At 39.4% G+C, this 25560-nt stretch overlaps 1 protein-coding gene across 1 annotated transcript in view; it reads left to right on the forward strand.

The window, feature by feature from the left end:
* ADAM23 (ADAM metallopeptidase domain 23) overlaps window positions 1-25560 on the forward strand; it is a 186329-nt gene that overhangs the window by 144630 nt on the left and 16139 nt on the right. Inside the window, exons 14-21 of the mRNA XM_055573264.1 lie at window positions 962-1010; window positions 3776-3875; window positions 7197-7268; window positions 8129-8218; window positions 10137-10217; window positions 18404-18454; window positions 19116-19179; window positions 20414-20519. Of these exons, the coding sequence (XP_055429239.1) occupies window positions 962-1010; window positions 3776-3875; window positions 7197-7268; window positions 8129-8218; window positions 10137-10217; window positions 18404-18454; window positions 19116-19179; window positions 20414-20519 (613 nt within the window). The remainder of the gene's footprint in view (window positions 1-961; window positions 1011-3775; window positions 3876-7196; window positions 7269-8128; window positions 8219-10136; window positions 10218-18403; window positions 18455-19115; window positions 19180-20413; window positions 20520-25560) is intronic.

Consider the following 25560-nt stretch of genomic DNA (forward strand, 5'->3'; position numbering starts at 1 on the left):
TTTGACTACAGCAGATTGAATTCTCTTCTCTGACGTCCAGTGTGCTCTGTTAGCAGGACTTGAGTGAGGACTCATTGAATTGTGCAGTAGAGCTTTGCAGTTCCCAGAGAACACGTAGGCTACCATCTCATGTGAGCCCCAGAACCATTCTGGGAGATGAGCACAGAGATACCTTCCCATTTTAGAGGTGGAAACCCTGAGACCCAAGAAATGCTAAGTCACTTGCCTATGAAACTCTCATCAGATAGAACTTGGACTAGAACACTAGTTTGTAAAGCCTAGCTTGGACCACCGTACTTTCCATTAAACATTAAACTAGAAACTGAATTGAATTCTCTGAGTTACAAAAATGAAGAGAGGCACAGTTTTATTTCTTGCAGCTGTTGTCTTAGGAGGCAAGCTACACTTGTTGGAAAGGAAAAAGAAATATTAATTTAAATGAAATAGGTTTTGCTGTTGATTCTTCTCCTAGATTAAAGAAGTAGCAATGAATAATTAAGGAGTTAAAGAATGACTAGCTCTCCACCCCCAGCAGCCCCTTAGCAATCCTGCAGGCAAATCAGCTGGGCAAGATAGCATCTGAAGAAAGATCAGGAGTCAGGCAGTCTGCACACAATGGAAAATGATGCAGAATCCAACCTCTTGCCCTCATAACTCACTGAAATTTTTTCTCCTTTTTCCCTTAAAAAACTGCCATGGCCAAGCAGAATCTTCAGAGTTGGTTTGAGACATGAGTCTGCCTTCTCCCCAAGTTTCTGGCTTCCTGATTAAAGCAACCTTTCCTTTCCAACCAAAAAAAAGAGAAAGAAATAGGTTTTGTTTGGTGAGACATCATGTTCTGTACCCATTTGACATGGAATTGGAAATAAGGAATTATTTTAAGAGCTATGATGCAAATTAAAGATGTGACTTTTGTTGTTTCCCTTTTCTTCCATTGCTTTGTATTGTTTCACTGGACTAGAATGTGACTGCACAGAATCCTGGGGTGGCTGCATCATGGAAGAAACAGGGTAAATTTTCATTGTACCTGCATGTGATGTATTACTGAAATTGGTATCTGTTATCAGCTACAGTCTCTCAGATACTGGTCTGTTAAGCTCAGCCTTAAAATAAATTCAATAATTCATTATCTGATATTTTAAAAAATGAAATAGCAGGTTCACTTTGTACTTTGAGGTTTTTATTTAAAGTTGGTAATAAAAGTAAAATAAAGTAACTGCTTCTACTTCTATTAACCGTTAAAAGAAGCACATGATTAAGTGCTTCTAAGTTGAGTGGTTGCATTAATTTTTCAGTACACTTAGGATAAAAGCTGGCTGTCTAACTGTCAGTGAAAACCCATTTAGTCAACAATTTATATTTTAAGGAACTCATAAATAGACATGTTTACCGTAATAAAATTATACTGTATTCCTTATATAATCAATAAGACTTTAAATTGAGATAGATTTATCACGACTAAATTAGGTAGTCTTCTACTGATAGGCATTTGAACATTTCCTCACCTAACTCCTCTTTGGAAACTAGAACAGCTGTCTCAGGGTTGCTAGTACATCTGTGAACCAAGGCCTAGAAACATAATCTTTCCCAGGGACCCCTGCCCCATTGCAGCCACTGCCCCAAGGCCTCCTAAGCTAGAGCCCCCTCCCAATAAATAGAAGAAGTTCCTCACTCGTATCTCTCCCACTTCCTGTGCCCATGTCAGACATCTGCTCAACACATCACCATTTCTGGTCCTGCCCCCTCCCTGACCTACTTTTACAGAGTCCCTTCCTTATTTCCCTGCCAGGAGTCCAGCTCAGGGGAACACGAGGTGTGTGAGCATGAAGGCTTGAAGAGAGACTCGGCCATTATGCCTGCTACTCTAGAGTGCATGCTTCTAGAAATTAGTTCAAACCTGACTGTTAACTTTGATGCTTCCCTTTCTATGGTACCATAGTTTCACAACATTATTGCTTCGTCAGGCTTTTTTGAGGTAACACCATTCATTGGTTCTATCAAGAGAGGTCTTCTGAACTTCCAATTTCTAAATGAATTTTTAGACTGACTCTCCATAGGATATAATAAAACTATTTAAACTTAATATGTATTTTCTGCTGGGCTTCCCACGTGGCTCCGTGGTAAAGAATCCACCTGTCAAGCAGGACACATGGGTTTGATCCCTGGGTCAGGAAGATCCCCTGGAGAAGGAAATGGCAACCCATTCCAGTATTCTTGCCTGGGAAATCCTATGGGCAGAGGAACCTGGCAGGCTATAGTACATGGGGTTGCAAAGAATCGGGCACACTAGCAACTACACACTACAGCCACAGCATGTAGTGATAGATAGTGTCACATCTGACATAGTGATAGAAATTTGGTTAATTAATTCACAAAGAAGTTATTATATTATATTCCTTTTGTTATAATATTATATTCCTGCAAAATCATGGATATTACCAAGTAGTATGTTGAGAATAAGGAGCTGTTGCCTAATTCTAATTCAGAAGGAGCTTACCCTAATTCTGGTTTGATTGTGTATATATACATATAAAAACATACATAGTCTAACACATCTCTTTAGGGTTTCCTTTTAGTTCTGTTGCTAAAGCCTGCAATGTAACATTTTTAATCAATTGACTCTTACAATTCCCTCCTCCAAAGTAAAATCTTATAGGTTCCTAAGTTCCTTTTATTTAGTTCAGAGGCAAAAAAAATAAAGTGCTTATCTTTACTATGTGCATGCTAAATGCTTCAGCCGTGTCCAACTCTGTGTGACCCCATGGACTATAACCTGCCAGGCTACTCTGTTCATGTGATTCTTCAGGCAAGAATACTGGAGTGGGTTGCCATGCCCTCCTCCAGGGATCTTCCTTATTCAGGGATCTAAACCACGTCTCTTACATCTGCATTGGAAGGTGGGTTTTTTACCACTAGCACCACCAGGGAAGCCCTATCTTTACTGCTGCTGCTGCTAAGTCGCATCAGTCATGTTGGACTCTGTGCAACACCGTAGACGGCAGCCTACCAGGCTCCGCCATCCATGGGATTCTCCAGGCAAGAACTCTGGAGTGGGTTGCCATTTCCTTCTCCAATTTATGAAAGTGAAAAGTGAAAGTGAAGTCGCTCAGTCATGTCTGACTCAGCAACTCCATGGACTACAGCCTACCAGTCTCCTCCGTCCATGGGATTTTCCAGGCAGGAGTACTGGAGTGGGTTGCCATTGCCTTCTCTATCTTTATTGAGACAGAGCAAATAAAAGTGACCACATTTCTACAGCCTAGATGAAGTTTTGGGATGAACTTCTCAAAAAACCAAGTCTGAGCACAAAAGGGCTTGACTGCTAAGGAGGTTGTAACCTAGCCTCCCAAATCTGTGACTTCCTTTGGATTTCTGTTTTTACAGGCTCTAGCACACATACTTATTTGACAGTTTGAACATAAGTGCCTTGCAAAATTTGTGTAGAATCACGTGAATCCCTGGTGGTTTCCCTGGTGGCTCAGACGGTAAAGCGTCTGCCTGCAACATGGGAGACCCAGGGTTCAATCCCTGGGTTGGGAAGATCCCCTGGAGAAGGAAATGGCAACCCACTCCAGTACTCTTGCCTGGAGAATCCCATGGACGGAGGAGCCTGGCAGGCTATAGTCCATGGGGTCGCAGAGTCGGACACAAATGAGCTACTTCACTTCATGTGAATCCAGAGTGATCCTTTTGTTCTAATTCAAAGGTTTTAATTTTCTTCTTTGATGACTGTTTTGGGTAAATTATTTACATAATTGATTGTTTATTTTCTCAGGGTATCTCATTCCAGAAAGTTCTCAAAGTGCAGTATTTTGGAATATAGAGACTTTTTACTGAGAGGGGGTGGAGCCTGTCTTTTCAACAGGCCAACAAAGGTTAGTAACTTAGAAAGTGTGCTTATTTCTCCTTTTTTTTAAATTTTTTTTATTTTAACGGTGGAAATATGCCAAACGTCAGATACTTGTTTTGGAAAGCAGTTTTCTTTCCAATCAGATTAATGTTTAGTTATAAAAGGCTTCATCATGTTGAAAAGTGAGTCTTGTTTTAATGAATGACAAGACCACAGCTTCACTGTTTTGAAACTCTGGTGTTTCAGTGCTGGTTGTATCTCCTTTCAGTCCTCCCCTATAAAAAACAGACAGACAATCCTTCAATTAAAATATCTTGAAGTTCTCATGTTAGGGTCTTTATCCTGCTGCCAAGAGATAGTGAGTTAGATTAAGATACATTACTTTAGTAATTTAGTAAGATATATTCCTTTAGTAATTACCATTACTCTGACAAAAATTCTGTTTCCCTTTGACATTTTCTCTAGGGGTATAAATAATTTATTGGCTTTTCTTTCTTTCTTTTTTTGGAGGGAGGAGAGGAATGGTCCATTCTCCCAGATAGAAAGCATTGCTAATATCAACTAGCCAAAAAAAAAATGACCCAAAGTATTTATGGATCTTATGCATACATACATGCATATTTGTATGTATGTATTTCTTTACTTGAGAAGGTCCATTTGTCAATGACATTTCATTACTATTACTGTATACAATGCAACAACCTCTTATCCACAATTCCTTCATTCAAAAGCTCTGAAGATTGGAAATTTTTTTTATGAATTTGCAGGAAACATAGTGGACAGTAAAATTTGTCCCGAACTGAAAAATTTTATTTAACCCTCATAGTGTAAATATTCATAAATCTTATTGCAGAAATGTTAATGTGTGTTCAATTCTAGGCTGTATACCAGGCTTTTCAGGGCTCTTTTGCAGAACATAGTAAATGCATCATACTTTTCTAAAATCCAGCAATGCCAGAATTCTTAAGCTCCCGGGCTTTTGGATCTGGGACTGTAGACCTATAGCAGAATCATTCCAAATGAAGTTGCTTAAAGGCAAAAAGACAGGACTGGTGCAAATTAGCAGATGCCATAGACATTCTAACATTGCACATTTCATATTTCCTTTTAAGACACTACATCATGAGTCAAATACAGTCCATTGCTCTGCAAAATATTTAATGCTCTGCAATTGAGAGAGCAGTGAAGTCATGTTAGCTTTTAAAAAGAAAACAGTGACTGATGTGGATAACTGACAGAATAATTTATCCCCATCCCCATAATTAAGTGATACTGCCAAGTTAAGGCTGATACTCTGATGCCTGACATCTGTATAAAATCTCAGCAAGGCTGCAGAAAAAGAAACAGGAATTTTAAAGTGACCTTGCATCATTAAACTCAGTTGCCTGCCTTTCATGGCACTGATCTCAGCGCAACAGAAATTTGACAGCTTCAGAGTGTTTAAAACAGGTGCAGTGAGTAATAATGAATTAATGTGAGCTGCTGGCATTTATGAATTGCAAAGTACATGGCTAATTTTACCTGCCTTACAGCTCACCAGCTAATTATAAGCATCACGCCTGAGGAAACAACACTGAGTTGTTTGGAAATACTAAGAGCTCTAGTGTGTGTATAAGGATCCATCATTAGATTTCTGAGATTGCCTGAGAGTACAAAGGAAATTATTCCAATAACGTGGAAACTAAATTAAAAAGTACCTATATGTCTTCAATTTTAGCAGTTAGTGAATATGGAATTCTGTCTTTTTAAGTGACATATTGGAATAATTTTTTAAAAGCCCCTGTGGATTACAGTGGGATGGTTTATATGCATGTATGAAAGAACGGACTTTTTTCCAAATGTTATAGTCACGGATGTATATATATATATGCATGAGGATCCCCTGGAGAAGGAAATGGGAACCCACTCCAATATTCTTGCCTGGAGAATTCCATGGACAAGGAGCCTGGTGGGCTATAGTCCATGGGGTTGCAAAGAGTCAGACATGACTGAGCGACTAACACACATGAAAGAACCGACTTTTTCCCAAGTGTTATAGTCAATGGATACACACACACACACATACACACACATACACACACACACACACACACACACACACACATGCATGTTTTATGTGTTATTTTCACATTATCTATGGACATCTTTTCTGTTCTCTGGGAACCTTCTCAGCTGTCGTGTTTGCCATCTGATTTGTAACAGTGACCTGTCTCCAGATGGAAGAAGAGTCCTAGGAATGAAATCTAGTAGTGGTTTACATGGGAGGCCTGATACAAAGAGCGATCATGTTCTAGTCTGCCTTTGTCTTTTCTCCTCTCTGCTGATCAGAATATCACAGAAATGAGGACTGTTGATTTTAGTCATTGGATTTTCCCATGGGGAAGCCCCACCCAAGTATCCTGGAAACCTTCCTTGCTTTTTATAGCAGCGTTCCTCCTGGAAGCAGAAGGAAGATCGGGTCTTCCTTGGGTGGACTCAGTGGGAGGCAGTCCTTCCTTGGGTGTGTGCTGCTCTCTCTCAGATACCTGGCTCTGAACATCTGGATTGGAATGCCCTGTTCCAGTCTTCACCTGAGTGTAGTGGACATACACAGAAAAATCTTGCCCCTGGTAATGGGAAATGGAAATGTTTCTCATAAATAATCAGTTGCCTGAACAACTGATCTGTAATATAGTTTATTTGGCAATCAAGTTCATAGCTTTAGGAGGGTGGATTATTCTAGGAATTTGACTCTTCCATCACTCCAGGAATGATTGAGAAATTTCTACACTCTGTGCATATGCCTACATGTTTGCCTAATATGGTTCAGATGGTGCAGTTTTCTTTTCAGTGACAATGATGGGCATGGATTTCCAGCAACACATTTCCCCTAAGTTTATTTGCATTTACTTGATGGCATATATCACCTTTAGCTGTGACTGAAGCATTTTTATCTTTTTGACAGTTTTTATATCTTCTCAGCTGTCTGGATATAAGTCAGAAATTAGGTACCTGTGAGTCTTATTAGAGATGCATTTTAACTCCATTAGTAAATATGAAAAGTGATCTATTCATCTTGACAGCTTATTTCTATAAAAAGTAACTAATGGTAGAGGTCATCTCTGGAGCCCACCACCAGAGAATCCTCCAAGACATAGTACCTCCATTTAAAATATGTTTTTTAGAAGTGTTATTAATAAATGAACAGTGTTTCTCACACAGATAAATTTGTAAGATGCCATAACAATAGGTCATAGAGGAATATCATGTGATAGCTGATTATAGGGTGTGTATATAACCTAACTGGAAAATTGATTTTCTGTGATAAATTGAAATGTTCTCCCTTTATCTTTCTAACCTCTTTCAGCTATTTGAGCCCACAGAATGTGGAAATGGATACGTAGAAGCTGGGGAGGAGTGTGATTGTGGTATCCATGTGGTAAGTATAAGAAATCTTTTCTACTTTCAGCACGTCTTCTACCCAGAGCAAACAGCAATAGCATTAGTGAGAAGTCTACCTCATCATTCACTGTGGCCTCACTACCTTTATTTCTGAACTCTCTCATCAATGCTTAATCCTAGCTCAGACATTTTAGAATTAAACACGTCCTTATGGCTCTGTCTGAAGAAACCTAACACATTCTTCTAATCAAATTCATATCTCTTAAAAATTCATGGCTCATATTCATCTCAGACAAGTTGTACCAACTTATGAAAATTCCTTCTGTGTTGTGCAATATTTTTGTCTTTGTAAAGCTAGATTGAATATTAAAATTATAATAGAGCTAACCGAGGGTAGGATGCCTGCTAAAAAATAAGCTTACTCTTTGGTATGGCACCCCACTCCAGTACTCTTGCTTGGAAAATCCCATGGACGGAGGAGCCTGTTAGGCTGCAATCCATGGTGTCGCTAAGAGTCGGACACGACTGAGCGACTTCACTTTCACTTTTCACTTTCATGCATTGGAGAAGGAAATGGCAACCCACTCCAGTGTTCTTGCCTGGAGAATCCCAGGAACGGGGAAGCCTGGTGGGCTGCCGTCTATGGGGTCACACAGAGTTGGACACAACTGAAGTGACTTAGCATAGCATTGGTACAAAAGTCCTTTCTTAGAAGATACTTTGCTGAGAAGTATAGCAGGAAGGAATCTACCACTAAAATGATTAATTCTTTCCTAAAATATTTGCTTACCATTATATACATCTCCTCATGTGAATAATGCATGTCACATGTGGAGAAAATATAGAATGACCAGTGGGTGGGTTTCCTCACTTACTCACATGAAGTGTTTTCTCTAGGAATGCTATGGACTGTGCTGTAAGAAATGCTCTCTCTCCAATGGGGCCCACTGCAGCGATGGGCCTTGCTGCAATAATACCTCGTGTCTTGTGAGTTCTCTGAAAGTTTCATCTCTCTTATCAATGACATATTAGCCAAATATTGCAATGTGTACCTTGAGTATTTGTACAGCTTGCCACACTTTTGTTGATGGACACTGTGTATTAGCCCAGCAATTTTATTGAATCAATAAATCTACCCAAATTCTGTGAGTTACTACAATTATCTTTGTTATAATTCACTACCAACAAACCCTTGGACAGCAAGGAGATCAAACTAGTCAATCTTAAGGGAAATCAACCCTGAATACTCGTTGAAAAGACTAATACTGAAGTTGAAACTCCAGTATTTTGGTTATCTGATGCGAACAGCTGACTCACTGGAAATGTCCCTGATGCTGGGAAAGATTGAAGGCAGAAGGAGAAGAGGGTGTCAGAGGATGAGATGGCTGGATGGCATCATTGATGCAATGGACATGAACTTGGGCAAACTTTGGGAGATGGTGAGGGACAGAGAGGGCTGGTGTGCTGCAGTCCATAGGGTGGCAAAGAGTTGGACATGACTGGGTGACTGAACAACAACCAATAATCCTATTCTCCAGTACCTCCCTAAGAAAATATACCTATAATCCTTCCAAAATAAACATTGGCAATTGCCCTACTAACATGGGTGAAAACCAAGTTAAATGGTTGAATAGAAGAGGGACAACTTCTGTGGTCTTTTTCGTAATATGTCCCACTAACAAACTTTTCCTTTAAAACTCATCCTAATTTATTTTAGAGCCTGAGCATAAAACCTAGTCCTTATATTTTCACATTTGATTTTTAAAATCCCTTAGAAAGGCAAACGGGAAGGCAATGGCAACCCACTCCAGTACTCTTGCCTGGGAAATCCCATGGATGGAGGAGCCTGGTAGGCTGCAGTCCATGGGGTTGCGAAGAGTTGGACATGACTGAGCGACTTCACTTTCACTTTTCACTTTCATGCACTGGAGAAGGAAATGGCAACCCACTCCAGTGTTCTTGCCTGGAGAATCCCAGGGACAGGGGAGCCTGGTGGGCTGCCATCTATGGGGTCGCACAGAGTCGCACATGACTGAAGTGACTTAGCAGCAGCAGCAGCAGAAAGGCAAACGAGCCAGATAAGGAAGTAATATATGTATGTAAGTTTATATGTGTATATGCACACCTTTTGTTTGTGTGGAAATATAGTTCTATCTTTGGAAACCTCTGGTTAATTTTTAAAAAGTCATTTTTAAAATCTTTGTTTTTCTCATTCTATAATCCTAATTTTTTTAAAACCAGAAAATAATATGATTTAACTTCATTCAATACCAAAGGGGTATTAGGCATGTGGTATTCTACAAGATTCCAGCTTAGATTTTCTTGCCTTATGTTCCCGAGCAAATTATAAATTGCTTGAAAATGATGGACTCTTTCCTTCATCTTTTACCAACCCCTCTCCTAGACAAACAAAATGTCTTGTATTCAGCAGTCATTCACTGGCATCACTGAAGGGAATGCATATGAATTAATTGAAATCTGATTGTATATATTTAGCTAAAGCAAGACTAGTATCCAAGCTAATAGATAAATTGGTGCAGATTGGGTGTGTATATCAGCCTTCAGAGAGGTCCTAAACATTTATATTTATATTTTAGTGTTTAGTTCTTTTGTCTTCAGCCACACCAGTGTGTCTTCTTTACATAATTGCTATCACAGTGTTTTCCAAACATAATACTCTGAGACAGCAGATTTTGAAATCTGAACATTTAATGCCTTGGTTAATGATTCATATTTACTACAGAGAGTGGTTTTGGGGCATTATCTCTATTCTGAAACTACCTTGCTGATTCATAAAAAGAGTTTGGCAGGGGTTATGAAAGGATGTCATGCTTTCTGGTGAATACAAGAATACTGACTCTTGAAATATTAATACTGGTTCCTAATATTGAGTTTTGATTTGCAGTTTCAGCCACGAGGATATGAATGTCGGGATGCTGTGAATGGGTGTGATATTACTGAATATTGTACTGGAGACTCTGGCCAGGTATGGCAAACTGAGTTTTAGGTAATGCGTCTTATTTGCAAATACATATTATAATGCTTTCAATTTGAATTACATGTGTGAAAATGATTTGGTTCTTTTGGGGTTTTTGGTTTTGTTTTGTTCTGTTTTCTAGTAGTTTCTAGCTCCTACTATGCTTTTATTTTAGGAATATTTATTGGGCCTAAAAAATCTGTTATCTTCCAAATTTCCCCTGTATAATTAATTTGCTTTATTATTGCTTATATCCAATTAATTGGTACAGTTGTATGTATCAGCAATGTTCTGGTCCCCACATCTAAAACAGTAGGCTCACACTGATAAAGCACTAATGGTACTATTTTGAGCCACAAAACCCTTTCTTTTAACAAAATTCTGGACAGAAGCTCAGTGTAGAAATCTGAAAGCGTGGCACTGCTGTAGTGAAGTGGGATTGGGGGCAGAAGTCCTCAGTCTCTCACCATCTCTCCATTTATGTATGAAGCGCTGGCTTCATGGCCCACACACTTGGCATGATCTTCTTCATGTTAAAATTATTGCATTGTCATTAAGATTGCCTTTCGGCATTCCTTCTTTACTTTTTATGTTTTTAAACATTTACATCGTGTTGTTTTAAGTCTTTGTCATTCCAATGAATATTTGTGGAGCCCCTGCTGTGTCTCAAGCACTGCTTTGAATGCCAGGCTTTGGGAGGAATTGAAATAGGCAACTCCTTGCTCTTCCCAGGCTTGCATTCTGCTGGGTTAGAAAGGCTAATAAATTAATGAAACCCAGTGAGTACAGAAGCATGGCTTCTTCAAGAGATGGAATGGAAGCAGGGATAGCTGGGAAATAGTGGAAATGATTCAGGGAAGAAGTCAGGAGTCAGGCGTAGGGGCTTGGTAAGAATTTTCGACTTCATCCTACCTTCAATTTTATTATGACGTTACTTCAACAGCATTTTCCCATGCTATGATACAGTTTTTATAAATATTCCCTTTACAGTTGCATGAAAGTCAGCCATGTGGATTTACCAGTCACTTCTACATCCAGTGGTGAATATTTAGATTGGTGGCAGCATTTCATTATTATCATTAATAAGGCTATAAATCTCTTTGTATTAAAATTTTTTTTTTTCTGGCATACGGGCTTTTAGTTCCCTGACCAGGGATCAAACCTGCTCCCCTCCCTGCATAGGAAGGGCAGAATCTTAACCACTGGACCACCAGGGAAGTCCCTCTATGCATTTTAAAGAGTGTTTCTTGTTTGGAGTTAGCAACTTAGGGTAAATTTCTCAAGAGCAGAATTACCTATTGCCAGGTATTGTGATTTACATGTGGTTCCTGATAGAGTGTAGCTAGAAACTAAAATATTATTTTTGTTATTGCAAAGAGCCAAGTTGAAAGTCATAGCTCAGTGTGAGGGCTAAATGGGCCTCTTTACAGATCCCGAATTTAGGCTGTATTAACAGATTATTGACATGATTGGGCCTGGAATGACCTCTCCTTGCAAAGGTGGCCCTTGCTTTGTATGCCATGGAGGAGCAGTAGAGAGAGGATGAATTATGTGAGTAGGCAAGAGAAGATGGCAGAACTGAGCCAGAATGCGGAGTAATTCTTCTGAAGTTTATCCATCAACCTGTCAATTGCTATACCTGCTTGGAGAAGTGAGCACAGGAGGAGAGAGTAACTGGAATAACACTGAGTTCTCCTCCCTGGAAAGAAACATGAGAGGAAAACAAAATTTCCTAATTAACCTTTTGAAAGGTTTTGATGTATATATTCTGAGGCTTGATTCAAATGGATATAGTACAAAGGTTATGGTATAGTGAACTGTATTCAGGCTATCCTTTTGTGATTTTTATGCATATCTGTCCTTACATATAAATACATAAATTGATTTCTTTGCAATTTTTAAATACTATAGTGGCGGTATGTAAGAACTGTGGATTCTGTGATTTATGACAAGAATAATGACATTTCTGATACACTATTTCACTGAGTTACAATTTTAGTTTTGTTGAATGAGGCTGTTTTTATATCCATCGTATATGGTTTTGGTTTTGTGTGTTCAGTTCTTTTAAAAGTATCAGTTCATTTCAGTGCTCAGTCGTATCCAACTCTTCACGACCCCATGGACTATAGCATGCCAGGCCTCCCTGTCCATCACCAACTCCTGGAGTTTACTCAAACTCATGTGCATCAAGTCGGTAATGCAATCCAACCATCTCATCCTCTGTCGTCCTCTTCTCCTCCCACCTTCAATCTTTCCCAGCATCAGGTTCTTTCCAAGTGAGTCAGTTCTTCGCATCAGGTGGCCAAAGTATAAAAGTATAGTTTTTCCATTTCAGCCTTTAACTCCTGAATTGTCATAGGCTTTACCCTTTATAATAAGGGTCCTTGTTCAATCTAATATTTTATTTAAAATTTTAAAATATTCTTTTTAATTCATGTCCCAAGGTGAAAATTGTACTGTTAAATGCTCAGTGACATATTAGAATAGCATGTTCCTTTAGTAACAATTCCCTTCTCTGACCAGAAGGAACCTGAACTAGATAAGTAGAAGAGAGGGAGTTAAATACCACCACACCCCGATCCCCAACACACAGTAATTCTTCTGTTTTGAAAGAAGCAGGAAACTTTGAATTTAATTGATACTAATAATAATTAAAATGGGATGTCTCAGAATCTGTGCATCTCTGAAAATCAGTACTTTTGGTGACATTATGTATTTATTGCTTTTATTTCACAGTATATTTCTGCTTATTTTTTATATTAGCATTTACTGATGCTTCTGAGCTGCTTTTAAATTCACAATTTAAAAGAGAATAAGACGTGGAACTGAGAGACATTCTGGGCAAACAATCTGGATGATCTAATAAAGATATTTTTGAAAAATATGGGAAATATGTTTTGTTAAAAACTATAAAATATGTCATCAAAATGGGAGTATAACACAATTTAAAATAAGCACATTTAAAGGCTATTGCACTGTGGAAGCTAGCCTCAGTTGGACCTTCCTGCACAGTGTAAAAATGGCATTTATTTATCAGTATTATTTTTTATATATTTTTTTTTATTTTTGGCTGTGTCTCTAGTTGAGGCATGCAGGCATAGTTGCCCTGTGGTATGTGGGATCTTAGTTCCAAGAACAGGGATTGAACCCATGTCCCCTGGCAACCCACTCCAGTACTCTTGCCTGGAAAATCCCATGGACGGAGGAGCATGGTAGGCTACAGTCCACGGGGTCGCAAAGAGTCGGACATGACTTCACTTTCACTTTCACTTTCCCCTGCACTGGAAGTCAGATTCTTAACCACTGAACCACCAGGGAAGTCCCTCAAATGGCATTTAGAGACCGAATCCAGAGCTCTGCTCATAAGCAGAATAAAGTACACAGATTTATGGTTCTTCTATTTTAAATGTCTCCAAAGAGCAATAGACATTTGATAATTTCCTTTGTTAAACATTTCAGTGTTAAACAACTGGCTTTTATTAGCCTAAACTGAAAATAGATTAGAAATCTTCTTCCATGTAGTTATGACAGTTTATGAGAGCTTTTTGAATTTTCTCAAATCCTACTAGTTTTCTCCTGTTGAAACATCACAAAAGTCAAATATGACAAGTTAAGTTTAGACCCTGATGTGTGTATTCAGCAAATGACATTTCTTTTGCATTTTGGTTCAGTGTGGTTGCATTCACCTTGGAGTAAGTAATTACTGTTAGTTGATTAATAAGATAATGATGGTGTTTTGAGTGATTTGGATGAATGAAAGAGACCATAGGGAATCTCTGTTTTTGTGCAGCTGGTCCAGTAAACCAAGTTCTCATGCTGATAATTACATCTTTTGAATAGTTACCATAAGGTTGAATGAAAACTGGTATGAAAATTGGTTGTTCTTTAGAAAGCTGTAGAACCAAAGCCTTTAATCTCCGTGTGTTCCTTGATAAGTTACTGCTTCTTAGCAATTCTCAATTAGTTCTATTATCTTTCTGTTGTGACCTTGATAAACAGCTTGATACTGCAGAATAAAATAATTGTATCTGTGCAGGTCATTTATTTATTTTCTCAGTCAGTCACTAGTCATTGAGCACCTTCTCAATAATAATTGAGCCCAGCTTTGTTCTAGGTGCCAGGGAGGGAGCAAGGACAGAAAATCCCTGCCTGCATGGAGCTTGCATTAGGATGGGAGCAGTAGATAAACTGCATCAGGAAGGGGACAGTAAACAAAGCCTTTGACTGTGTGGATCACAACAAACTGTGGAAAATTCTTCAAGAGATGGGAATACCAGACCACCTGACCTGCCTCCTGAGAAATCTGAATGCAGGTCAAGAAGCAACAGTTAGAACTGGACATGGAACAACAGACTGGTTCCTAATCGGGAAAGGAGTACGTCAAGGCTGTATATTGTCACTCTGCTTATTTAACTTATATGCAGAGTACATCATGCGGAACGACGGGCTGGAAGAAGCACAAGCTGGAATCAAGATTGCCGGGAGACACACATTAACACTGTGGCTGATTCATGTCAATGTATGGCAAAAACCACCACAACATTGTAAAGTAATTAGCCCCCAATTAAAATTAATGAATTAATTTTGAAAAAAGATTGCTGGGAGAAATATCAATAACCTCAGATATGCAGATACCACCCTTACGTCAGAAAGTGAAGAACTAAAGAGCCTCTTGATAAAAGTGAAAGAGGAGAGTGAAAAAATTGGCTTAAAACTCAACGTTCAGAAAACTAAGATCACGGCATCTGGTCCCATCACTTGATAGCAAATAGATATGTAAACAATGGAAACAGTGAGAGACTTTATTTTCTTGGGCTCCAAAATGACTGCAGATGATGACTGCAGCCATGAAATTAAAAGATGCTTGGTCCTTGGAAGAAAGGCTATGACCAACCTAGACAGCATATTAAAAAGCAGAGACATTACTTTATCAACCAACTTCCATCTAGTCAAAGCTATGGTTTTTCCAGTAGTCATGTATGGATGTGAGAGTTGAACTATAAAGAAAGCTGAGTGCCAAACAATTGATGCTTTTGAACTGTGGTGTTGGAGAAGACTCTTGAGAGTCCCTTAGACTTCAGGGAGATCAAACCAGTCAATCCGAAAGGAAATCAGTCCTGAATATTCATTGGAAGGACTGATGCTGAAGTTGAAATTCCAATACTTTGGCTACCCTATACAAAGAACTGACTCATTGGAAGAGACCCTGATGCTGGGAAAGATTGAAGGCAGGAGGAGAAGGGGATGACAGAGGATGAGATGGTTGGATGGCATCACCGACTTGATGGACATGAGTTTGAGCAAGCTCCAAAAGTTGGTGATGGACAGGGAAGCCTGGCATGCTGCAGTCCATGGGGTCGTGAGGAGTCGGATACAACTGAACAACTGAACTGACTGAGCAGAGATAGGTGAAAGTTTGGTGATAAGTAAAAGAGTGAATGGGGAGCAGAGGATGCTAAAATGGGGGAGTTTATGGTTTTGGAGGACATAGTTAAAGAAGGCTTCTCTGAAATGCTGATGTTCAGGCAAAGTCCTAAAAAAATTGAGAGAACAAGCTGGGCGGAAATCTGCGGGAAAGCTTGGAAGAAGAGCAAGAACAAAGACCATGGGTTGACAGCGTGGCTGGTACATTCATGTGAGGTCAGGTAGGGATGAGGTCAGGTAGGGAGCAGATCACGAATTTGGAAGACCAGTGAGTAGACTGGGAAGCCATTAGCAGAAGAGCAACATGATGTGGTGCCGGGGACCAGCCCCAGCTGATCCAGGGTATTCGAAGGAGAGACGGCTAGGCGAGGGTCAGGGAACAACTGCTTAATTAAACGTTAATTAAGGAATAGAATAAGGATAGCTCAGTAGGAAAATTCAGTGGAGAAAAGAGGCTGAGTAGCTTGGTTTACGCGGGGGACCAATAAAACTTCAAGACAAGAAGCTTGCACCACTTACGTAGGCCGCAGGCGTCCTTCCGTTCTCCCGAAGGAGAGGAGACACTGAGGCCTCCCCGGTCGGATCTTAGAAGCCCAGGCATAATTAGTAAGCATGGTGGGTTCCGCGCTCCAGATAGAGACTCAACCAGAGTGAGAGAGAGAGAGAGAGACATGGGGAGACCAGTCTTTCGAGGAACTGATCCCAATTCTTTATTTTCCATGGTCTACTTTTATACACTGAGATGTTATGCAAAAGTCACGCGGGGTCAGCAGTCCTGACTTTTATCAAAGTCAGGTGCTTCATACAAATGTATACAGAGGTCTTAGGGGTGTTACATCATCTTCTGGCCAGGGGGCCTGCTGACAATTTACGACCCTCTCCTTGTGACAGCGGTCAGTCAACCAGGACACTTATTTCTCCAGGGGTGATTATTCTTAAAACAGACGCCACCCAAATAAAGTTACATTCCTATAGGGTGAGGGTGTAGTGGGTTTTAGTTAAGGAAAGAATTTACTTAGCCTAAGGTCTAACGTGATTTATATCAAAGGTTAATACTTATTTCTTCTATATATTCATTAATGTGTATAAGGGCAGGGGATGTGGAGACTTAGCAGTAAACATTGGCTCAACAAATGAAAAACCCTTCACCAATATGATTTCTAATCAGCCCATTATACTTATACTAATAATTTTCTAACTTTTCTAAGGAACCTGTTTTTAGAAGGTTTAAAGCATCTTGTGCCTCTCATGGTTGGGAGGCTGTGAGCAATCACATGTGGCCGGACAAGCCTGTCAGGCAGGCTAGAGAACCTTCAGAGGAGTTTGTAGGTTAAAACACTCTTGTCACGCCCAGGGGTTTTTATCAACTGGAGCTTTAAGTTAACTCCTTCTCCGAAAGAGGTGGTGGGGGACAGCCCCCCATAAAGTCAGAGGTGTAGGTGAGAGCACAAAGTAGTAAAGTAGGCAGGCTCTGGTTATGGGGGTAGATGCTCGAGGATTTCCAGGGGGACTCCTGAGGCTCGATCCCGCCTTTGCGTATGTCGAGCCTCCTTCCTCATGACCTTTGCCATGGGCGGAGTGCCTCATGCCGGCCCCCAACAATGTGGTTTAGGTTTTTAAAGGGACACTCTGGTAGCTCTGTCACCTATAAGGAGACTAGAGGGGATGAAGGGAAATCGGTTGGAGGTGGTTGCATCATCAGATGAGAAGATAGTTTTGGGTTTGACCAGCTGTTAGCGGTGGAGATGGAGGAAAGTGGTCAGATTGTAATTATATTTGAAGATATTGCTACCAGGATTTGTCGATGGACTAGAAAGAGAGTGTGAATAAAAGAGAGGAACACAGGATGACTCCCTGGTTTGGGGCCTGGGCAACTGGGAGAGTGGGACTGTCATTTACTGAGAAGGTGAAAATCAAGGGAGGACCTCACAGGGTATTGCTATGTTTCTTATTCACTTACTGCAACTGTGGGCTTTTTTTTTCCCCTTTTAGTATTTGTTTTGAATGCTGTAGCAGAGCCTTTGACTTGAACTTTTTTTTTTTTTAGCTCTCTTAAATGTGATAAATAAGATGAAGAGAGAGTAAAAATGTGAATTATCCAGGATAATGTTAGGGAAAATTGAAATGTACTTAAAAAAAAAAAACTATTTGATAAATAGACCTGGAAAAAGAAAGAACTATCATGTCACAGTTGTTTTAACAAGTCTATAGTTTGAGAGGTGAGAAATGTAATGGAGATATAGCACTTTTATTGAAGGGCTGGTTATTTCTTTTTCAGTAATGTGGCATGGAGGTGACTGTCATGGGTGTCACATGCAGATCTGACATTTTCATAGAGCTGAACGAGGTCTTGTAAATTAGTTCCTGAACGTATCCACTCCTGTGTAACAAGCTGATTTGTTCCCTTCATTGTCCATTTTAATCCCTTCTCTTTTGAACTTTGTGGGCAAGTGAACGTAAATTATTCTAATGCATCTCATGGAAAACAAACATAAGAAGCACCCACTGCTTTGACTGATTGATTCATTTTTACCAATGACTGGAGAATAAATTTGGATTAGCTGTTTAAGGAGTTACTTGTGTTTTTCGAATTATAAGTTGTATTTTTTTTTTTACATTTATTTCAAACTTTACTGATATGAATGATGTGTAGCACACAATTTACAAATAGTAATAAAATCATCCTTAAATTTTTTTGCATTTTAATGTATTGTGCAAATAATCTGAAAGTACTTCACATATTGAATGTTAACTAAAAATATATTTTTCAGTGCCCACCAAATCTTCATAAGCAAGATGGATATGCATGCAATCAAAATCAGGTATGCTGGGCCACAGGTTTTAACTGGGATTTTGTGAAAGGCTCAGTTTTCAGGGGTTCTTTTTGGATGAATGTAATTTTGATGGCAAATTGCAGCTCAAACAACAGGAAATTATTGCATTGGTCTTCTAACTCAGAGTTGTTTCATATCATATAAAATACTAAATATATTTATCTCTGGGTGCAAACTGTCCAGATTGACAGTGTGGGGAAAAAAAGTAATGGCTGAAGAATTAGAGATCTAACTTATGGAGTTGTAACTATCTTTAATCATTTTAGCCTATTATGGGAAAACATGGTAGTATATGGTAATGCTTTTTTTTCCTGAAGCTATGTTATGACCTAAGCATTCACATACAAAAAAACCTAAAAATCATTTTGGTGTCACTCAAAGAAATGCACCCATTTTTGTTTTCCATAAAATTTTAGATGATTAGTTGGACTTGAGCTGTACAGTGAGGTCTGTTCTGTGTTTTAGATTTTAATTTTCATTCTTCTGTGTCTCTTAAGATGTTTGTGAGTTTTATTTTCATTGTGAAAATACTAGGGTACCCCGAAAAACCCAACTTTGTCTAAAACAATAATAAGGAGACCTTGCATTGAGAATCGGGGGGGAAATGGGACCAGCTCCTTGTACCTTACAACATGCATTCTGTCCTCAGGGCCGCTGCTACAACGGGGAGTGCAAGACCCGGGACATCCAGTGTCAGTACATCTGGGGAACAAGTAGGTCATGTTTCCTGCTTGGTGGTCTCACTCAGGTTTCTCTTAGTTTTCTTTGCTGCCAGTCTTGCTGATTGGGAGTGATTAAAACAAGAAAAAAAAAAAACTAGAAAAGGCTGAAGAGAATGGTGAATCATAGTCACATAGCCACAGCAAACAACTGCTGACGTTGAAGACGTGTCATCAGAACTGAACAGCGCTATTCCGTGATTGTGGCAGAACAGATGGCACGCCCACTTGATGAGATTGGGTTGAGTGCGGTGGTCATGCTCATTATCAATCCACTTGGGTAATTTTCTTTATACCTTGGATTTACCATTCACCACTTCAAGGTAGCTTTCCATTCTTTTATCCTAGGAAAGTACCAGGCTTTCTTTTCTTTTTTAATTCTGTAATTGATTATCTCAGTTTGAAGTGAAACACAAGTACTTCCTGATATACAGACAGAGATTTGGGTACATGGTCATTTTCTCAGTATGTTCCCTACATGTCAGTACACACATTCTCTTCCTGACATTTTCATTGTCTTGCCAGTGAATTTCAGTTAATGAGGTCCAGACTGGAAGAGAGAGAAATGGCTCTGTCTTGCTGGCAAAGACTGGGTCACCTACCAGGAGAAGAAGGCACCCCAAGGGGACTAGGACTCATGCACAAGTGATTTAGTGTTTGGCAAATATCATTTAACTGAAAGATTTACTTTCAATGGTTCAGTTTTGACAAGGGAAAGATGATAGAGGTATATTTGTCTTTCAAAAAAGTCGAAATATCAAAATCCAAATGCCAACAAAATTTCAGCAAGCTCAGATTTTATAATGCTTCCTGATACCAATAGAAAGCAGGGTTAAGAATGTTTATTAGTTTTTTTGGTGTCACTTCAGTAATTCCTGCTGATGATTAATCCTACCTCCCATCCTCAAACCCACCAACAAGAACTGGGAATAAATTTGTCTCCCAAGTTAAAAGAGAACGGTGTGTTTGAGCTGTTCTGTCTTAGCTTGCAAGAGCCATGGGTGAAATTTTCAGGAATTTTAGAAGCCGATTGACATCACATTCTTAGTTTAAAATTAGCCATGTATTACACTGTGGAGATTTACACCATGGAAATGGGTAAGTGCTACAAATTAGGAATTTGTTCCTTTTTCTGGAGCAACAGTTATTAAGATTTACTGGCACAGTATTGGTTATGGATAACAAAGAGAACTAAAAGTAATTCTGTTTTCTTGCTCGTCTCCAAAAGAGGCTTCAGGGTCTGACAAATTCTGTTATGAAAAGCTGAATACGGAAGGCACCGAGAAGGGCAACTGTGGGAAGGATGGAGACCGATGGATCCAGTGCAGCAAGCAGTGAGTGGCCGTCTCTGGGCGCATAATGGGTGGACTTGGTGCAGGGAGCACAAAATAAATGTTACTGATTTTTTAATAAATTGACTACTCAAAATTTTAGAGTATGAATTTAAAAGATCGTATATCTAGAAACAAATGACTATGAACTAAACTGTTTGTGTGGCACAGACACACCATTTCTGTAAAATTCAGGAAAGTTCTCACATGCTGTATTTTACTTGAAGCTTGTTTGGGAGAGATATTTTGCTAAGGTATTTTAAATTAATCGTGGGTTTTGATTTTCTACTTTTGCTTTCAAAAAGCCTATGAATGTACTAGTATAAGGAATTCTGCAAGCAAAAGATGTAGACTGTCTATATTTTGGGGGCCATTTAAAATGAAATAACATACATTTGATTATTTTTCAAATGTAACACGATTTGATTTTATTAAATAGCTAATATCTGTATTAAAGTTTTATTTTCCCTTCTAAAAAGTATCTGAAAGTGAAAGTCGCTCGGTCGTGTCCCACTGTTTGTGACCCCATGGACTATACAGTCCATGGAATTCTCCAGGCCAGAATACTGGAGTGGGTAGCCTTTCCCTTTTCCAGCGGATCTTCCTAACCCAGGAATCGAACTGGGGTCTCCTGCATTGCAGACTTATTCTTTACCAACTGAACTAGGAGGGAAGCCAAAAAGTATCTAGTCAGTGCCTATTGAGGACTCTACTCAGGAAATGAGATGCCTTCAGAGCACATTGGTAATATTTTCCCTTGATTTGTTGAGGAAAGTTAAAATTGCAGTTTAATAGTTTTTTAAGGTTAACTCATTGACTTGGGTCTCTGGGATAATTATGTGATAGACCAAACTCCTCCATTCTCCTTCCATAACAATGGGGATTCTTCTCCCATTGTCAAGCAGATGGAGGATTTAAGGGAAGTTTTGTTTATCTAATTAATGGTCTCTAATGTACTTTTTGAAACTTGGCAGTTGTATGTAATCTTTGATGGTGGATGTGGCCTTTGGAGGCAAAAAATCTTTTGACTTCTTTAAAATTTTTATGTAAAGTTTAAAAATAAAATAAAATTAAAAACAAACAAACAAACAAAAAAAAAAACACAAAATAACAGAACAGAGCTTCCCATCTGATGTCTCGTGACTGAGTTATAGAAGTTTTGAGATGTTCAGTCTCTGAGGTTCCAGGGAGGAAGTGGAGTCTAAACTAGTCAGAACCTATGGGGTTGGATGTCTGTGGCTTCATTCATTAAGTCAATGTCACAGACAAATCTGATCATTTCTCTGTGCCTCTGTGACTTCAGAAAGTTGGGAGGCATTGCTTTAGATCATTGTAGAAGACAGCTTTCAAATATCTGGCAATAGAATATCCAGCCACCAGTGAGTTAAGGAAAATAAATGTATTTTTTTAACTTAAAAAAATTGAGAAATATAGAAACAGAAAAGTGATTAATATACAAATATCAGTTCAGTTCAGTTAAGTCGCTCAGTCATGTCCGACTCTTTGGGACCCCATGAATCGCAGCATGCCAGGCCTCCCTGTCCATCACCAGCTCCCGGAGTTCACCCAGACTCACGTCCATTGAGTCAGTGATGCCATCCAGCCATCTCATCCTCTGTCATCCCCTTCTCCTCCTGCCCCCAATCCCTCCCAGCATCAGAGTCTTTTCCAATGAGTCAACTCTTCGCATGAGGTGGCCAAAGTACTGGAGTTTCAGCTTTAGCATCATTCCTTCCAAAGAAATCCCAGGGCTGATCTCCTTCAGAATGGACTGGTTGGATCTCCTTGCAGTCCAAGGGACTCTCAAGAGTCTTCTCCAACACCACAGTTCAAAAGCATCAATTCTTCAGCGCTCAGCCTTCTTCACAGTCCAACTCTCACATCCATACATGACCATAGGAAAAACCATAGCCTTGACTAGACGAACCTTTGTTGGCAAAGTAATGTCTCTGCTTTTCAATATGCTATCTAGGTTGGTCATAACTTTCCTTCCAAGGAGTAAGCGTCTTTTAATTTCATGGCTGCAGTCACCATCTGCAGTGATTTTGGAGCCTAAAAAAATAAAGTCTGACACTGTTTCCACTGTTTCCCCATCTATTTCCCAGGAAGTGATGGGACCAGATGCCATGATCTTCCTTTTCTGAATGTTGAGCTTTAAGCCAACTTTTTCACTCTCCACTTTCACTTTTATCAAGAGGCTTTTCAGTTCCTCTTCACTTTCTGCTGTAAGGGTGGTGTCATCTGCATATCTGAGGTTATTGATATTTCTCCTGGCAATCTTGATTCCACCTTGTGCTACTTCCAGCCCAGCATTTCTCATGATGTACTCTGCATAGAAGTTAAATAAGCACGGTGATAATATACAGCCTTGATGGACTCCTTTTCCTATTTGGAACCAGTCTGTTGTTCCATGTCCAGTTCTAACTGTTGCTTCCTGACCTGCATACAGGTTTCTCAAGAGGCAGGTCAGGTGGTCTGGTATTCCCATCTCTTTCAGAATTTTCCACAGTTTATTGTGACCCACACAGTCAAAGGCTTTGGCATAGTCAAGAAAGCAGAAATAGATGTTTTCCTGGAACTCTCTTGCTTTTTCGATGATCCAGCAGATTTTGGCAGTTTGATCTCTGGTTCCTCTGCCTTTTCTAAAACCAGCTTGAACATCTGGAAGTTCACGGTTCATATATTGCTGAAACCTGGCTTGGAGAATTTTGAGCATTACTTTACTAGCGTGTGAGATGCGTGCAATTGTGCGGTAGTTTGAGCATTTTTTGGCATTGCCTTTCCTTGGGTCTGGAATGAAAACTGACCTTTTCCAGTCCTGTGGCCACTGCTGAGTTTTCCAAATTTGCTGGCATATTTTTTAATTTAATTTTATTTTTTTTTAAACTTTACAACATTGTATTAGTTTCGCCAAACATAGAAATGAATCCGCCACAGGTATACCTGTGTTCCCCATCCTGAACCCTCTTCCCTCCTCCCTCCCCATACCCTCCCTCTGGGTCGTCCCAGTGCACCAGCCCCAAGCAACCAGTATCATGCATCGAACCTGGACTGGCGACTCGTTTCATACATGATATTATACATGTTTCAATGCCATTCTCCCAAATCTCCCCACCCTCTCCCTCTCCCACAGAGTCCATAAGACTGATCTATACATCAGTGTCTCTTTTGCTGTCTCGTACATAGGGTTATTGTTACCATCTTTCTAAATACCATATATATGCGTTAGTATACTGTATTGGTGTTTTTCTTTCTGGCTTACTTCACTCTGTATAAAAGGCTCCAGTTTCATCCACCTCATTAGAACTGATTCAAATGTATTCTTTTTAATGGCTGAGTAATACTCCATTGTGTATATGTACCACTGCTTTCTTATCCATTCATCTGCTGATGGACATCTAGGTTGCTTCCATGTCCTGGCTATTATAAACAGTGCTGCGATGAACATTGGGGTACACGTGTCTCTTTCCCTTCTGGTTTCCTCAGTGTGTATGCCCAGTAGTGGGATTGCTGGATCATAAGGCAGTTCTATTTCCAGTTTTCTAAAGAATCTCCACACTGTTCTCCATAGTGGCTGTACTAGTTTGCATTCCCACCAACAGTGTAAGAGGGTTCCCTTTTCTCCGCACCCTCTCCAGCATTTATTGCTTGTAGACTTTTGGATCGCAGCCATTCTGACTGGTGTGAAATGGTATCTCATAGTGGTTTTGATTTGCATTTCTCTGATAATGAGTGATGTTGAGCATCTTTTCATGTGTTTGTTAGCCATCTGTATGTCTTCTTTGGAGAAATGTCTATTTAGTTCTTTGGCCCATTTTTTGATTGGGTCATTTATTTTTCTGGAGTTGAGCTGTAGGAGTTGTTTGTATATTTTTGAGATTAGTTGTTTGTCAGTTGCTTCATTTGCTATTATTTTCTCCCATTCTGAAGGCTGCCTTTTCACCTTGCTAATAGTTTCCTTTGATGTGCAGAAGCTTTTAAGGTTAATTAGGTCCCATTTGTTTATTTTTGCTTTTATTTCCAATATTCTGGGAGGTGGGTCATAGAGGATCCTGCTGTGATATATGTCAGAGAGTGTTTTGCCTATGTTCTCCTCTAGGAGTTTTATAGTTTCTGGTCTTACGTTGAGATCTTTAATCCATTTTGAGTTTATTTTTGTGTACGGTGTTAGAAAGTGTTCTAGTTTCATTCTTTTACAAGTGGTTGACCAGTTTTCCCAGCACCACTTGTTAAAGAGATTGTCTTTAATCCATTGTATATTCTTGCCTCCTTTGTCAAAGATAAGGTGTCCATATGTGCGTGGGTTTATCTCTGGGCTTTCTATTTTGTTCCATTGATCTATATTTCTGTCTTTGTGCCAGTACCATACTGTCTTGATAACTGTGGCTTTGTAATAGAGCCTGAAGTCAGGTAGGTTGATTCCTCCAGTTCCATTCTTCTTTCTCAAGATCGCTTTGGCTATTCGAGGTTTTTTGTATTTCCATACAAATTGTGAAATTATTTGTTCTAGCTCTGTGAAGAATACCGCTGGTAGCTTGATAGGGATTGCATTGAATCTATAAATTGCTTTGGGTAGTATACTCATTTTCACTATATTGATTCTTCCAATCCATGAGCATGGTATATTTCTCCATCTATTAGTGTCCTCTTTGATTTCTTTCAGCAGTGTTTTATAGTTTTCTATATATAGGTCTTTAGTTTCTTTAGGTAGATATATTCCTAAGTATTTTATTCTTTCCGTTGCAATGGTGAATGGAATTGTTTCCTTAATTTCTCTTTCTGTTTTCTCATTATTAGTGTATAGGAATGCAAGGGATTTCTGTGTGTTGATTTTATATCCTGCAACTTTACTATAATCATTGATTAGTTCTAGTAATTTTCTGGTGGAGTCTTTAGGGTTTTCTATGTAGAGGATCATGTCATCTGCAAACAGTGAGAGTTTTACTTCTTCTTTTCCAATTTGGATTTCTTTTATTTCTTTTTCTGCTCTAATTGCTGTGGCCAAAACTTCCAAAACTATGTTGAATAGTAATGGTGAAAGTGG

This window comes from Bubalus kerabau, chromosome 3 (genome assembly GCF_029407905.1).
Source record: "Bubalus kerabau isolate K-KA32 ecotype Philippines breed swamp buffalo chromosome 3, PCC_UOA_SB_1v2, whole genome shotgun sequence".
NCBI classification, from domain to species: domain Eukaryota; kingdom Metazoa; phylum Chordata; class Mammalia; order Artiodactyla; family Bovidae; genus Bubalus; species Bubalus kerabau.